Source organism: Felis catus, chromosome B1 (genome assembly GCF_018350175.1).
Source record: "Felis catus isolate Fca126 chromosome B1, F.catus_Fca126_mat1.0, whole genome shotgun sequence".
Taxonomy (NCBI): domain Eukaryota; kingdom Metazoa; phylum Chordata; class Mammalia; order Carnivora; family Felidae; genus Felis; species Felis catus.
The window spans coordinates 79,689,112-79,702,541 of NC_058371.1; the positions used below are offsets into that span (position 1 = coordinate 79,689,112).

A 13,430-nucleotide genomic window follows, 5' to 3' on the forward strand; every position below is an offset into this window, starting at 1 on the left:
GGTAATGGCTGGTGTTATGAGTACACTACCTTAGCATTAAAAAAAATGTTCACTGATAAATCTGAAGAGGGGTCAAAGTTGTTTCTAAATTTCCTCCATCTTTCTCTGAAATTCTGGTTTTCTTTTTCTTAAGTGACTAAGGATGCAAAGTAAAAATCAGTAAGAGCTAGATTTGAAGAGGAATTAGTGAAAAGGTAGAACTGAGACAGGTCCATAGTTGATATTAACCATGAAGGCTCATCCTTTCTGGGGCAAGTTATGGGCTTCTTCTTACTCTCTTGTTTATCCTCTGCAGATTGAAAGCTGATAGTGAGAAAGGTAGATTTTTTTCTTTCATCTTTCAGTTTTCTGTATTCATTGAATAATCGATTAAAGTAATAAATCGTACAGGGGCTGCTGGGTAACCTCAGTCAGTTAAGGATCTGACTCTTGATTTTTGGCTCAGGTCATGATCTCATAGTTTGTGGGATAAAGCCCAGTGTTGGGCTCTGTGGAGCCTGCTTGGGATTCTCTCTCTCCCTCTCTCTCTCTTCCCCTCCCCTACTCGCATGCCTGCTGTCTCTCTCAAAATAAATAAACATTTTTTTTAAAAGAAATTGTACAGAGGGAAACAAAAATAATATAAAAACAGGGATGGGGACAAAACAGAAGACACTCATAAATATGGAGAACAAACTGAGGGTTGCTGGAGGCACTGTGGGCATGGGGGATGGGCTAAGTGGGTAGGGGGCATTCAGGAATCTACTCCTGAAATCATTGTTTCACCATACGCTAACTAATTTGGATGTAAATTAAAAAAAAATAAAAAATAAAATAAAATAAATAAATTGATTTATTTTTACTAATTATAGTTAAGATGACACCTCATTGTTGCTCTAATTCACAAAATTTGAAATTCTTCTGGAAGCTTAACTTTTGAATAACATTTGATATAGTTCTTCTTACATAACCATACATTCATATTCTTTAACCATGCTTCCACTAGAAAGTAGCTGTTGCCTTTATTAACCAATATCTCTCTTGCATACATATTTTTGGGCTAAAATTTCTGTTCATAAACATCAGTTACAAGTATCTTTCTCATCCAGTTGTTTTCATTTTATTATTCATTGTTGTGGGAAAACATTTCCTTTCTTACTGTATCTGTAAATTATAGATTATTAAATCTGTAAATCAACTTGTGAAATACGTTCTTTATTATATTGTCTTCCCAAAGAAGAAAAAAAAAAGAAATTATACAGAACTTGAATATGTTGTTCCTCTCATCATTTTTTATTTAAAATATATTTAGAAAAGAATGGGAACTCTTCCTGAGCCATAAATTTGATTCAGTTCATAAGAGGAAAGCAGGGATTCCCAAACTGTAAATTGTTTTGTAATAGATTCCAATTTCCCTCTTTTTACTTCTTGTTTTATTTTTATTTTCTTAAAGAAGGATTTTTTTTTTTTATTTTTAGTAGAATATAACGCCACCAAATCGAGACTCAAAGCAAATAGTATCTTATCTTCTGGAATTAAGTGCGAATGATTCATTCTCTAGTGTGAAAGCTTTTGAAATAGAAATGTCAAAAGAGATTCCCTATATTCAGATCCCAAAACTTAGAGTCAGTACCAAATGAAATGTAAAAATCATAAAGAAAGGACCCAGGGAACAAAGCATTTATTACCAAGGAAAATCTCCTAGGTTAAGGCAGATTTTTGTGGGAGTGGAATTTTAAATGGTTCATGATCTTGATTTGAAACTGAGCCCAAGTCTTAATGAAATAGATGCCTGATGTCATTTTTTTTCTTTTTTTAACCAAGAACATTTTATTTGATATACAACTGATCGTTTGTGATGGAACACTTATTTCATTTTTCTCCATGCCTGAGATGGGAGTGGGGAGGAAGTGGTAAGGTGAGGTGATCCCACACCTTCTCCCCGCTGTCCACCCCCTTCAGAGGTAGAGTTTCTATTGGGGAGAACGAAGCTGTGCAAAATGGTTCCCTGAGATTCCCTCAAGGAAGAAAGAGAGGGCAGAACAATGTAAACTTGGGAAGGAAGGCAGGGTTTTGATGATTTAGGTGATTTAGGAATCCCATAGCCTAAATACCTTCATCAAATATTTCATTCTCTCATGTCTCCACGTTGCCACCTTCACAAGCGTGAAGACTCCTAAGGGACAGCAGTCGGGCCTTATTCATCATGTCTGTCCATCACCTCATTCCTGCCTGAGCCCCTGCTGAACTAAATTATGAATTATGCTTCTCAATCTAGGATAATTTATTATACAGTATGTCACTAGGGGTAAGTACCTTATAATATTTTCATCAACAAAAAACTTATGACATAGACTTATATAAAATATAAAAGGGACTACTAAACCATGCCACATAACACTATTCACAAAAAGACTCTAAATTTTGTAACAAGGAAATAAATCACAAGGATGACAGTGAAACATTTATTTATTTCTATGGAGGTATAATTGACATAAAACATTATATTAGTTTCAGGTATGGAACATAATGATGCAATATTTGTATAAATTGTGAAATGATCACCACAATAAGTCTAATTAACATCTATCACCACACACAGTTATAGGATTGTGTGTGTGTGTGTGTGATGAGGACTTTTGAGATTTTCTCCCTTAGCAATGTCCAAATATGCATCACAGTATTAACTACAGTCATCATGCTGTACATCACATCCCCATGACTTATTTCTTTTATAACTGGAAGTTATGAAATAATTTGGACCCTCTGCACCCATTTCACCCTCACCCGTACTGCCCATTGGCAATCACCAATTTGTTCTCTGTATCTCTAAGCTCATTTTTTTTCTGTTTTGCTGGTTTTGTTTTTTAGATTCCATATATAAATGAGATCATAAGTATTTGTCTTTCTCTGTCTCACTTTTTTCACTTAGCATAATGCCCTCAAAGTCCAACCATGTTGTCACAAATGGCAAGATCCATCCTTTTTTATGGCTGACTAATATTCCATTGTTTATATATACCACATCTTTATCCATTCATCCATGGATAGACACTTGAATTGTTTCCACATCTTGGCTATTGTGAATAGTGCTGCAATAAAATAAGGGTGCATGTATCTTTTCAAATTAGTGTTTTCATTTTCTTTGGATAAATACTCAGAACTGGAATAGCTAGATCATATAGTAATTCTATTTTTAGTTTTTTGAGGAATTTCAATTTTGTTTTCCAGAGTGGCTGCACCAATTTACATTCCCACCAACAGTGCAAAAGCGTTCCTTTTTCTCTGCAGTCTCACCAACACTAATTGTTTCTTGTCTTTTTGACACTAGTCATTCTGACAGGTGTGAGGTGATAGCTCATTGTGGTTTTGATTTGCACCTCCCTGATGATTAGTTCTTTCCTCTCTCTTGGCTTCTTCTTTTATTAATGCTTATCAGGGGATTATACTTAGATATCTTAAAAATTTTTATTATTTATAGGAAACAAGAATTCTCCTTGTCTTCATTTTATTTCTCATTCTTTTTTGTAATATGCTAATCTTATCTAGCTTTGGCTTTTAGTTAGATGTTTCCTCAGAGGTGTAGTTTTCTTTTACGATGCTAAATTCCTCTTTCCTAACACTCATTATCATCCTGGTTTTTAGAGCCTTTGAGACAAAGTTTAATTTTGATATAAAATGCTATTTTTCCCAAATATGATGGTGTTTTTGTAAAGGCAACAATAGGGATGGAAGAGACTCTGGGCTGGGCATATACATGTGTTTCTCCATGTATACAAACTTCTGTGTTCATGTTTATGTGCCTATATGTGCTTGTGTTTTAGAGCTGCCTGCCCATAGAAAATTAGTCTTGATTTAGAACACCAGTCATAGGAATGAGCTGCATAAATGAGAAAAAATAAAATGCATAAAATGGCATAGAATAAATAGGGAAAATGGGTAATAGGTAATAGAAGTAAATAAACTTTCAGATTTGTTTTCCTACTCATAGAAGAACATTACAAAAACCTATCCCCATCCCTAGATATAACTACTAATAATATTTATCATGTTTCCTTTAAGGAATTTTATATTCATATACCTGTACATGTCAATTATATATAACCTCCTTTCCATTGGCCTAACATGGAACAATAAGATTCCTGTATTTTGCTGTAAATAATATTGTAAAGAAAATTTTTGTGCATGAATTCTCTGTTTGGAATGTTTTCTCAGAATCAATCCTAAAAATTGTAATTACCAGGTCAGAAGGCAAAAGTGTACATAGGATTTTATCTTCCTGAAGGACTGTTTATTTTATTTTATTTTTTTAATGTTTATTTATTTTTGAGAGAGAGAGAGAGAGAGACAGAGCATGAGCAGGGGAGGGGGAGAGAGAGAGAGGGAGACACAAAATCTAAAACAGGCTCCAGGCTCTAAGCTGTCAGCACAGAGCCCGACGTGGGGCTCAAACCCACGAACCATGAGATCATGACCTGAGTCCAAGTTGGACACCCAACCAACTAAGCCACTCAGGTGCCCCCCTGAAGGGGTGTTTATTATTTTTTTTTTTAATTTTTTTTTCAACGTTTATTTATTTTTGGGACAGAGAGAGACAGAGCATGAACGGGGGAGGGGCAGAGAGAGAGGGAGACAAAATCGGAAACAGGCTCCAGGCTCTGAGCCATCAGCCCAGAGCCTGACGCGGGGCTCGAACTCATGGACCTTGAGATCGTGACCTGGCTGAAGTCAGACGCTTAACCGACTGCGCCACCCAGGCGCCCCTGAAGGGGTGTTTAAATCTGTACTCCCACCAGATATTAAGAAACATGTTCTTAATTAGAATTTCTTTGATTACATGAACATTATTAATATGCTAATTAGTCATTCAAGCTTCTTCATTGGTATTTTTATATTCGTGCTCTTTTTATATGGAAGTCTTATGATTTTAATGACTATCTGTATGGCCTCTTTAATTACCAAGAATATTAACATGTTGTAGCTTTTGCTACAAGTATTTGCTGCAAATATTCCCCCAGCTTATTGCTATATTTGTTTTTTAAATTTATGAATGTTTGATATTCATATTTTCAAACTTTATCTCCTGAAATCCTTTTAATAATTATATTCAGAATTTATACCATCTTTTTAAAGTTCCAAAGCCCTCCTTTTCCAGTGATCAAAAAGATATTAGTCTATTTTCTTCTATATGGCTTGAGTTTTTACATGCTGAAGCATAGTGGTAAAAAGGCAGACCACTTATATTTGATTACTGCCTCCAACATTTGGTAGCCAAATGGCCTTCGTTAACCTCTTTCAACCTCAGACTCCTCACCTATAAAATGAGGATAATTACAGTACTATCACAAGGTGGTGTTGTAAGGATTAAGTAAACTAATTTCTGTATTTTTAGCAGGGCCCAGTACATACTAGTACTCAACAAGTGGTAATTATTATAAATATTATTATTGACATACAATACAAGATAAGACTTTAACATGCTTTTTCCCTCAGATGACTAAATAGCACTGTTTATTGATGATCTTTCCTTTCTCCATTACAAAAGTGATTTCGGCCTGTATTATGTTCTCATACACTGTAACACCTGTTTCTGGCTTTCTCAGTATATTTATATGCACGTGCCACACTGCTTTAAATACTGTAGCTTTATAACATTTAACACTATTATATAGGAAGAGTATGTACGTAGGAAACATAATTGTTTTTTAAACTATCATGATTATTTTCTTATATCTTTTCCCCATGTGGATTTTAGAGTTATATTATAATTAAAAATTTAATTGAATATTGTAATAAGACTATATAGCTATATCTCTAAATATACAACTTGACAAATACAAGAAACATTTTACATTAGTCATGTCACATATACAATTTAAATGCTTTAATTTTTAGATAGTACGACACTTTGGATACAAGAGGAAAATGGTGTTAGTGGAATGCTAGGGTAGGAGCAGCAGAGTGAGAATTCATTAGTGAATAAAATCCAGATTATAAATGCTTACTCAACTTTTTAGGAGATGGCCACAAGTAACACAGTCTATTATTTAGTCAGGTGGAAGTGATACAGTGGCCACCTGCACCGTGTAAATGTTTTAATACTGCAGCCCTTAATGTCTGATATGATGCAGAAGAAAACTACATAGACCTCAGGTTTTCTTAGAAATTACTGAGAATCCTACTAATAAGGGAGAAGTGATCTCTGATCTTTGTGTTTACCATTGCTGTAGCAGCATTTTTGTCAAACACATCACTATGTTTTAAACTACTAAAAGAATTTTTGTGTTTTAATTTCAGCATTACATTTTTTTGCAAGACATTTATATTTATTTATTTATTTATTTATTTATTTATTTATTTATTTTTAATATTTAATTTTTTTAGAGAGACAGAGCACAAGCAGGGGAGGGTCAGAGAGAGAGAGAGAGGGAGACACAGAATCCAAAGCAGGCTCCAGGCTCTGAGCTATCAGCGCAGAGCCCCACATGGGGCTCGAACCCATGAACTGCGAGATCATGACCTGAGCAGAAGTTGGACGCTTAACCGACTGAGCCACCCAGGCACCCCGCAATACATTTATTTTTAATAACACTACTAAACATTTTGGTTTGTGTTTCACAGTTATTACAGGCTTAAATTTATAATAAGAATACCATTATAATTTTCAACTCCTAATGGAACGAGTATTTTTTATGTTTTATCAATAACAATTTGGTCCCCGAAATTAATTGCAAATGACAAATAACAGGATATCTGTAAAAACTTAAATGTTCTTTAAGAAAGTGAGTCTTTTATGTCTATAATGATGGGACTCAGGTGCTCTGATAGAATTATTACCAGAGTGTGAGACAGAAAAAATAGAAACCTCTTCTAAATTAAATAGGTCATTAAAGAACATTTGCATAGGATAATATTCAATATAAAAGGACGCCATAGAATGTATTATAAAGTTCCTAACATCACTTTTTATAGATCCTGCTATGAAAATTAGACAGTAAAGAAAATACCATCTAGAAGTACTCCTTTAGAGAAGTCTTAACATCCATGTTTGAGGAGAATTCCAGAAAGATATACTTGATGGGTTTTTCAGAATCTGATCAAGGGGTGCTTCTGTTGTTGCCCTTTTTAAAAAAATTATGAAACATTCCAGGGGCACCTGGGTGGCTCATTCGGTTAGGTGTCCGACTTCAACTCATGTCATGATCTCACGTGGGTTCGAGCCCCACATTAGGCTCTGTGCTGACAGCTCAGAGCCTGGAGCCTGCTTCAGATTCTGTGTCCCCTTCTCTCTCTGCCCCACCCCTGCTTGTGCTCTGTCTCTCTCTGTCTTTCAAAAATGAATAAACATTAAAAAATAACATTAAAAAATTATGAAACATTTCAGGCATTCAAAGAAACACAGAAGAAGAATAAAACAATATTATGTACTCACCACTCAGCTCAAGTAATCAAGCATTATAAATATAATTAAATGGTATCTTCTTTTTTCTAATGAGAAATCTACCATTGAAAATATAGGATTTGCATGTCCAAAAATCTCCTTTTCCAAAGTTCCTTCCATCTAATATGTTCATTTTTCCTTTGTTGCCATAGGGTACCAAATAGCTATAACTGGCAAAATGCTCTAAATACAAATCCCCTGCACTAAAGATGGCTAATAACCAGCAAATGTGTAAAGCAATTCTCAACAGTAGGGCAAGATTGTTGATATTTTAATTCACTTTAATTATTGATATTTTAATTAACAACTGTCCTGGCCACCAACTCTCAAGGCTTTTTGTCTTCTTTCTGAGAAAATGTTTTTCTAAATGTAACAAGAGTAGAGGGCAAGAACCACATTACCTGTCAACACTGAGAGCGCAGAGATTGAGGACGGTGATCCCCACCGAGGACTTCTGCAAAAAGGGGAACAGCTTGCAAAGAAATACGCCAAAGTCATTGTGATCAAAAGGCCAGCGCCCAGCCAGCAGCTGAAAAAAGGAGACACCACGGTAAGAAATGACAGAGCTGGCATGGAATACATGGACACTTACATATCTAATGATCTTCCAAACTTCTAAATTTCATTATTCATTATGCTTTCCAGTTAGCATGGCAGCTATAGAATATTATTATAGTTAAAAAAAATATTTTAAAGCCGTAGCATTTTTTTAATCTGGGAAAATGTTGAGAATGATAAATACAATAATAGAAGAGATGAACCTTTGATCTTATGTGAAGTAGTCATACTGCCTACTTTTCAAAGAGTAGCAAAAGGTTAGGGTTTGGGTGACAGCTTGAATGAGAAGCAGGCAGTCATTTCTTACCTATTTTTATTAAACCGTGAGTAAAGCTTGTTTTCAAGTAGCAGCGCTGGAAGATTATGTTATATCCAGACAAGCAGCAAAGGCTCTGAATGCGAGGTTATGGAGAATCCTGGGAGAAGGAAGTGGTTTAGGATGCACTGACTTGTTAGCTGGTTAACACCCTAAAGTCATTTTGAATTTAGCTTACAGGGCTGATTCTGTTTCACTAAGTGTGTCACAAGTGGCCTTTCTTTATTTAGGCTTAAACTTCCCTTTATCATATGGAGAAAGGTGGTTACTGTGATCTGTTTGTGGCATTTGCAGGCAAATCTATTCTATGTTGACAATTTAAAACCTTTGTTGGAAGGAAAGGATGGATACCCTCTAGTGGCTGCGGTAAGTAGCAATAATATAAAGTCCCCTGTGAGTTGCTGATATTTATCTAATTAGGCATTATACCCAAAGCATGGGCTTGAATAATAGCTCAGCTACCTAAAAGGGAAGTCCCTGCTGAATACTTGATGTCTTTTCAAGAGTAAAAATGGTATTGATTTCCCTTCTAATTTTTGCTTAGTAACTCAGAATTGAAACCTACTCCACTCATTAGGAAACACTATCCTACTAACTCGATAAATGGGGCTTTTTTCTCTTTTTTTTTGCAAAGTACCTATTGCCTTAGTAACTCTGAGTTGAGCTTTGAATTTCTGTTCTGTCATTTCTAAAAGACTATGTAAGGCTTAATTTCATGGTCAATGTGGCCATTAACATGATACTCATTTTGAATTTAGTAATATAGGGCACTCTAAAATCTTCTTCCTCTTCTTCTTCTTCTTCTTCTTCTTCTTCTTCTTCTTCTTCTTCAAGAGCACATGCACGCAAGCATGAGTGCGGGGGAGGGGCAGGGGGAGAGAGAGAATCGCAAGCAGGCTCCACACTGGGCACAGAGCCAGACACAGAGCTTGATCTCCCGACCCTGGGATCATGACCTGAGTTGAAAGTGACAGTAGGACACTCAACAGACTGAGCCACCGAGGCACCCCTAAAATCCTATTTTTATGGCTAAGACCTTGTATGACTTATTCCAGAAAGTCTCTCTTAAACACTTAAAACACATTTCCTTTTCTTTTGAATAGTTTGCTGAAAGGACCTTGTCCTTAATCCAATTTTGCCTCTCATCTCTTTTTCCTTGCATTCTGATCAGTCTTGGTGGGTGTCTTCTTAGAATTTCCACATAAACTTTTTGTCCAAGAACAATTGATGGGCCTTCACAGAAACATTGCCCTAAACTCTGACAGTTTTCATGAAGCTAACAAATATTATACCATTGCAGGGGCGCCTGGGTGGCGCAGTCGGTTGAGCGTCCGACTTCAGCCAGGTCACGATCTCGCGGTCGGTGAGTTCGAGCCCCGTGTCGGGCTCTGGGCTGATGGCTCGGAGCCTGGAGCCTGTTTCCGATTCTGTGTCTCCCTCTCTCTCTGCCCCTCCCCCGTTCATGCTCTGTTTCTCTCTGTCCCAAAAAAATAAATAAACGTTGAAAAAAAAAATTAAAAAAAAAATTATACCATTGCTGACTGCTGGTTGTTAATGCTGATGCAAGACACAAAACACTATTTCTGAGATGACTCTTCCCTATAAAGAAAAGAAAACCTGAAAACTACTTTTTATAGAGAGTTTAGTATTTTGTCCTGCAAGTGTAATTCTCCACTGAAGTATTACAGAGATGTAAATGAAATGTGTAGGGATTGTTATAGGATATGCTTTGGAGTAATTTAGCTGTTACAGTTGGTTCATTTCAGAAACAGAGGATCCTGAAATCCACATAGATAGATTTCCCAATTGACACATCCAATAATCAGAGAAAAGGATGTTTCTTGCTTAACAAGGGAGACTCTGAGGTCCTGTGAGGGAATAAATGACAAGTGCTAAGAAAAATGATACAGAAAAAAACACAACTGAGCATGTATTCTTTCTGGCCCTTGAGTTTTTTCCTTTTTCATGCTTGCCAGATGGGGGTAGATACAGAGGAAGGACTGAAGGGAAAGATACTATAGAATTGGTGGGCACCAAAGAGATCATAGAATTGTCTTTCTTTGACATAAGGAGATGCTTTGTTATGTATGTTGTTATCTTTTCTTTTCTCCTGGAGTGGACCTTGGTTCTTCTTGGGAATTAAAGACAAAGGGAAATGAAAGAAATCATTGGAGGAAATTTTCCGACAATCACAAGGAGACTTCTAAAACCTATATCCACTTCATTCTGAAAGAACGTATGGAAAGTAACTGTCCTAATGTAGCCAGGGGAAATTAGGCCACTGCCTGCGGCAACTTCTTCCTTTTCTGATTAAAGGTGGCTTCCTCAAAGAGGCCCCCATTAACTACCCGGTCTCAAACAGGTTCTGCTTATTAATCTCTTTCTTCATGGAACTAGTGTGGGGGTAATTTTACATTCCAAGTCTCAGCTCACTCTGTTTTAGCAATAAAGCATATACAAAAAAAGAAAAAAAAAAAAGAGGGAATCAAAGAGGCATAGAGTGTAGCTCACCTATTTTTCTCTTATTTAGAAGAGATATTTTGGAACCTCTGAAAGACTGCTGGGAATGCATCCTTTCTGTTATTTACTAGCATTTAAAATTAAAAACACAAGATTTAAAATGGTAAAAAGCTGTATAAAAACTTGTAATGAAAAGCAAGTCTCCCTTAAAATCAAGGCCCCTAAAATCCCTGCCCAAAGGCATCCATTGTTAATTGTTAAGTGTGTTTTCTTCCAGAAAACTTCCTATGCCCTTAAAAAAAAAAAGTGGGAACATATGGAAATAATACCTTTTAACAGTCTTTTATGATCTTTTTTGCCTACTTTTTTGGTAAGCAGTTCTATTGTCTAATTAAAAGGTTTGGATTTTTAAAAGCATATCCATGAAAGAATTTAGACTAGGATAGGAAAAGATAGGCAACTGTATAAGATAAATCTTATAGAGCAAAAGAACTGGTTGATTTCATTAATGTTAACAAGCTACTATCACTTCATTGAAAGAAAAACCAAACTAGTCTGACAAACAGACAAGTTAGATTGGTTCAAGGGTTAACTAGGCACCTTGGGGCAGTCATAGCTTATTTTTGCCATATAAGGGCCTATGCTATTATGTAACCCTCATATTTATAACTTCCAAGGACATCACACAGGTCCTAGCACATAGTAGGTGTTGAATGAATTAATAATCCCAACTCATTAACTGAAGCCAATATTTTCATATTTTTAAATTAGTACCACTTTTGCCCTGAAAATACATCCATCTTGTAATTTACTTTCTACTTAAAAGTTGTTTATCAGCATCCCAGTGTAGTATTTCCATTCCTCACGTTGAAAGAAACCACACACCTGTGAATGAGTCGTTTGAGGAAGTGGGAGAATACTGTTCTATTTAAGACTTCAGGTTAAACAGGAGCTGCCAGAAACTCTGTGCTTGGAGACCTCTCAGTCTGGGCTGTGATGAGACTATCCAGCCTGATAAGCGCCACAGAGCAGACACTTGAACATGATGTGCGTCCCATGGTCTAATCTCATTCTCAAGAGGATACAGAGGAACACCACAGAACAATCGCTGAAGGAGCATAGGGCAATCTGCTGGGTATGGATTTTACTGAAGGATCCTTTCCTTGATTCTAGCCTGGGGGATTTTCCACAGTTGAAATATATGTTGTTAAAGTCCCTGATCATCACCTGAAAACTCAAATACCTCTAAAATGGCAGAAATGAATGTATACATTGAATATGAATGTATATGTATGTATGTGTGTGGTTGATTTGGATTATGTCAAAGTCAATATAAAATTGATAGGCTGCATTTTTAGCCTGTCAAAACCAGATTTACCTAAGGACTTGTACCACAAGGTATGCTCATAAGCACCCTGTTTTAGAACGACTAGATCCAAAAGCAGGATCTCTGTCCACCACTATATTTAGTACAAAGCAACGTCTACTGTGTTGGGATGTTTTAGTTATGTGCAATGTACCTGTTTATGTCAGTTTTCTGGAACATAACAAATGGAAAGTAAGCAAAAATGTAAGAAGCCCATTGGTTGACGTGAAATTTATGCCCTAGAGCTCATGTACTTTACTTACAGGCAAACTGCTGGACTCTTCACTGCAGGTTGATTTATTCTTTCTTTATACTCAATGCTATAAAGTTTAGCTTTTATTATTCCTTAGTCCACTGCACATCTAGAGCTCCTCACTACTGGGAACTCTCCAGAGTAATAGTTCTCAGTCTTGCCTGTACATTAGAATGATTTAGGGAGCTTTTAAGAATCCCAGTACCTGGGCCATGCCCCTAGACTAGTACTTCTCATCTTGAGGCAATTTGGCCCCCAGAGGACATTTGGCAATTTCTGGAGACATTTTTGGTAATTACAATTGTGTTGGAGGACAGAGGCTACTAACATCTAGCTGGTAGAGAATAGGCCTCCCCAGTGAATCATTATCCAGCACGCAATGCCTATAGTGCTGAGGTTGAAAACCATATTATAGACCAATAAGCCAGAATCATTGGGGTTGGGACACAAGCCTCAGTAGTTTTTAAAGCTCCCAGGTGCTTCCAATGTACAGCCAAGTTTGAGAATCATTGCTTAGTGTAGTGGTTCTCAAGCTTTCAAAGCATCAGAATTACCTGGAGGGCTCGTTAAACCAGAGTGCTGGGCTCTATTCCCAGAGCTTTTTGATTCAGTAGGTCTGAGATGAGGCCTGAGAATTTCCATTTCTTTTTTTTATTATTTTATTTCTTTTATTTTTTTATTGAAGTACAGTTGATACCTAGCATTTGCATTGCTCACGAGTTCCTAGGTGATGCTGATAGTGCTGTTCCATCAACCAAACTTGGGGAACCACTGCTCTAGAAGCACAGTGATCAACAAAAACTGACAGCTGACAGCCAGATAGGGGAGAAGCAGAAATAGTTTATAAAATAAACGTATGAAATTAAAAAATCACAGTAGTTTAGGGACAGCATCCCACTGCCCCTTCACCCCAGTAGTCCCTAAAGGCTTCAGTACGTACAAGTACAGTTTGGTACCAGGTGGCTTGACTGTTACGCAAGACCCTCATGTTGTAGCCTAATGTTTCAGATCTCATCAGCTTGGCGCTACCGAAAAAGGCTATTTTTCCCCTAAATTC

The 13,430-nt window shown here is 36.6% G+C and overlaps 1 protein-coding gene across 1 annotated transcript in view; it reads right to left on the minus strand.

The window, feature by feature from the left end:
- EDNRA (endothelin receptor type A) overlaps positions 1–13,430 on the minus strand; it is a 61,408-nt gene that overhangs the window by 20,896 nt on the left and 27,082 nt on the right. The window contains exon 3 of the mRNA XM_003984961.6: positions 7,822–7,949. Within this exon, the coding sequence (XP_003985010.1) occupies positions 7,822–7,949 (128 nt within the window). The remainder of the gene's footprint in view (positions 1–7,821; positions 7,950–13,430) is intronic.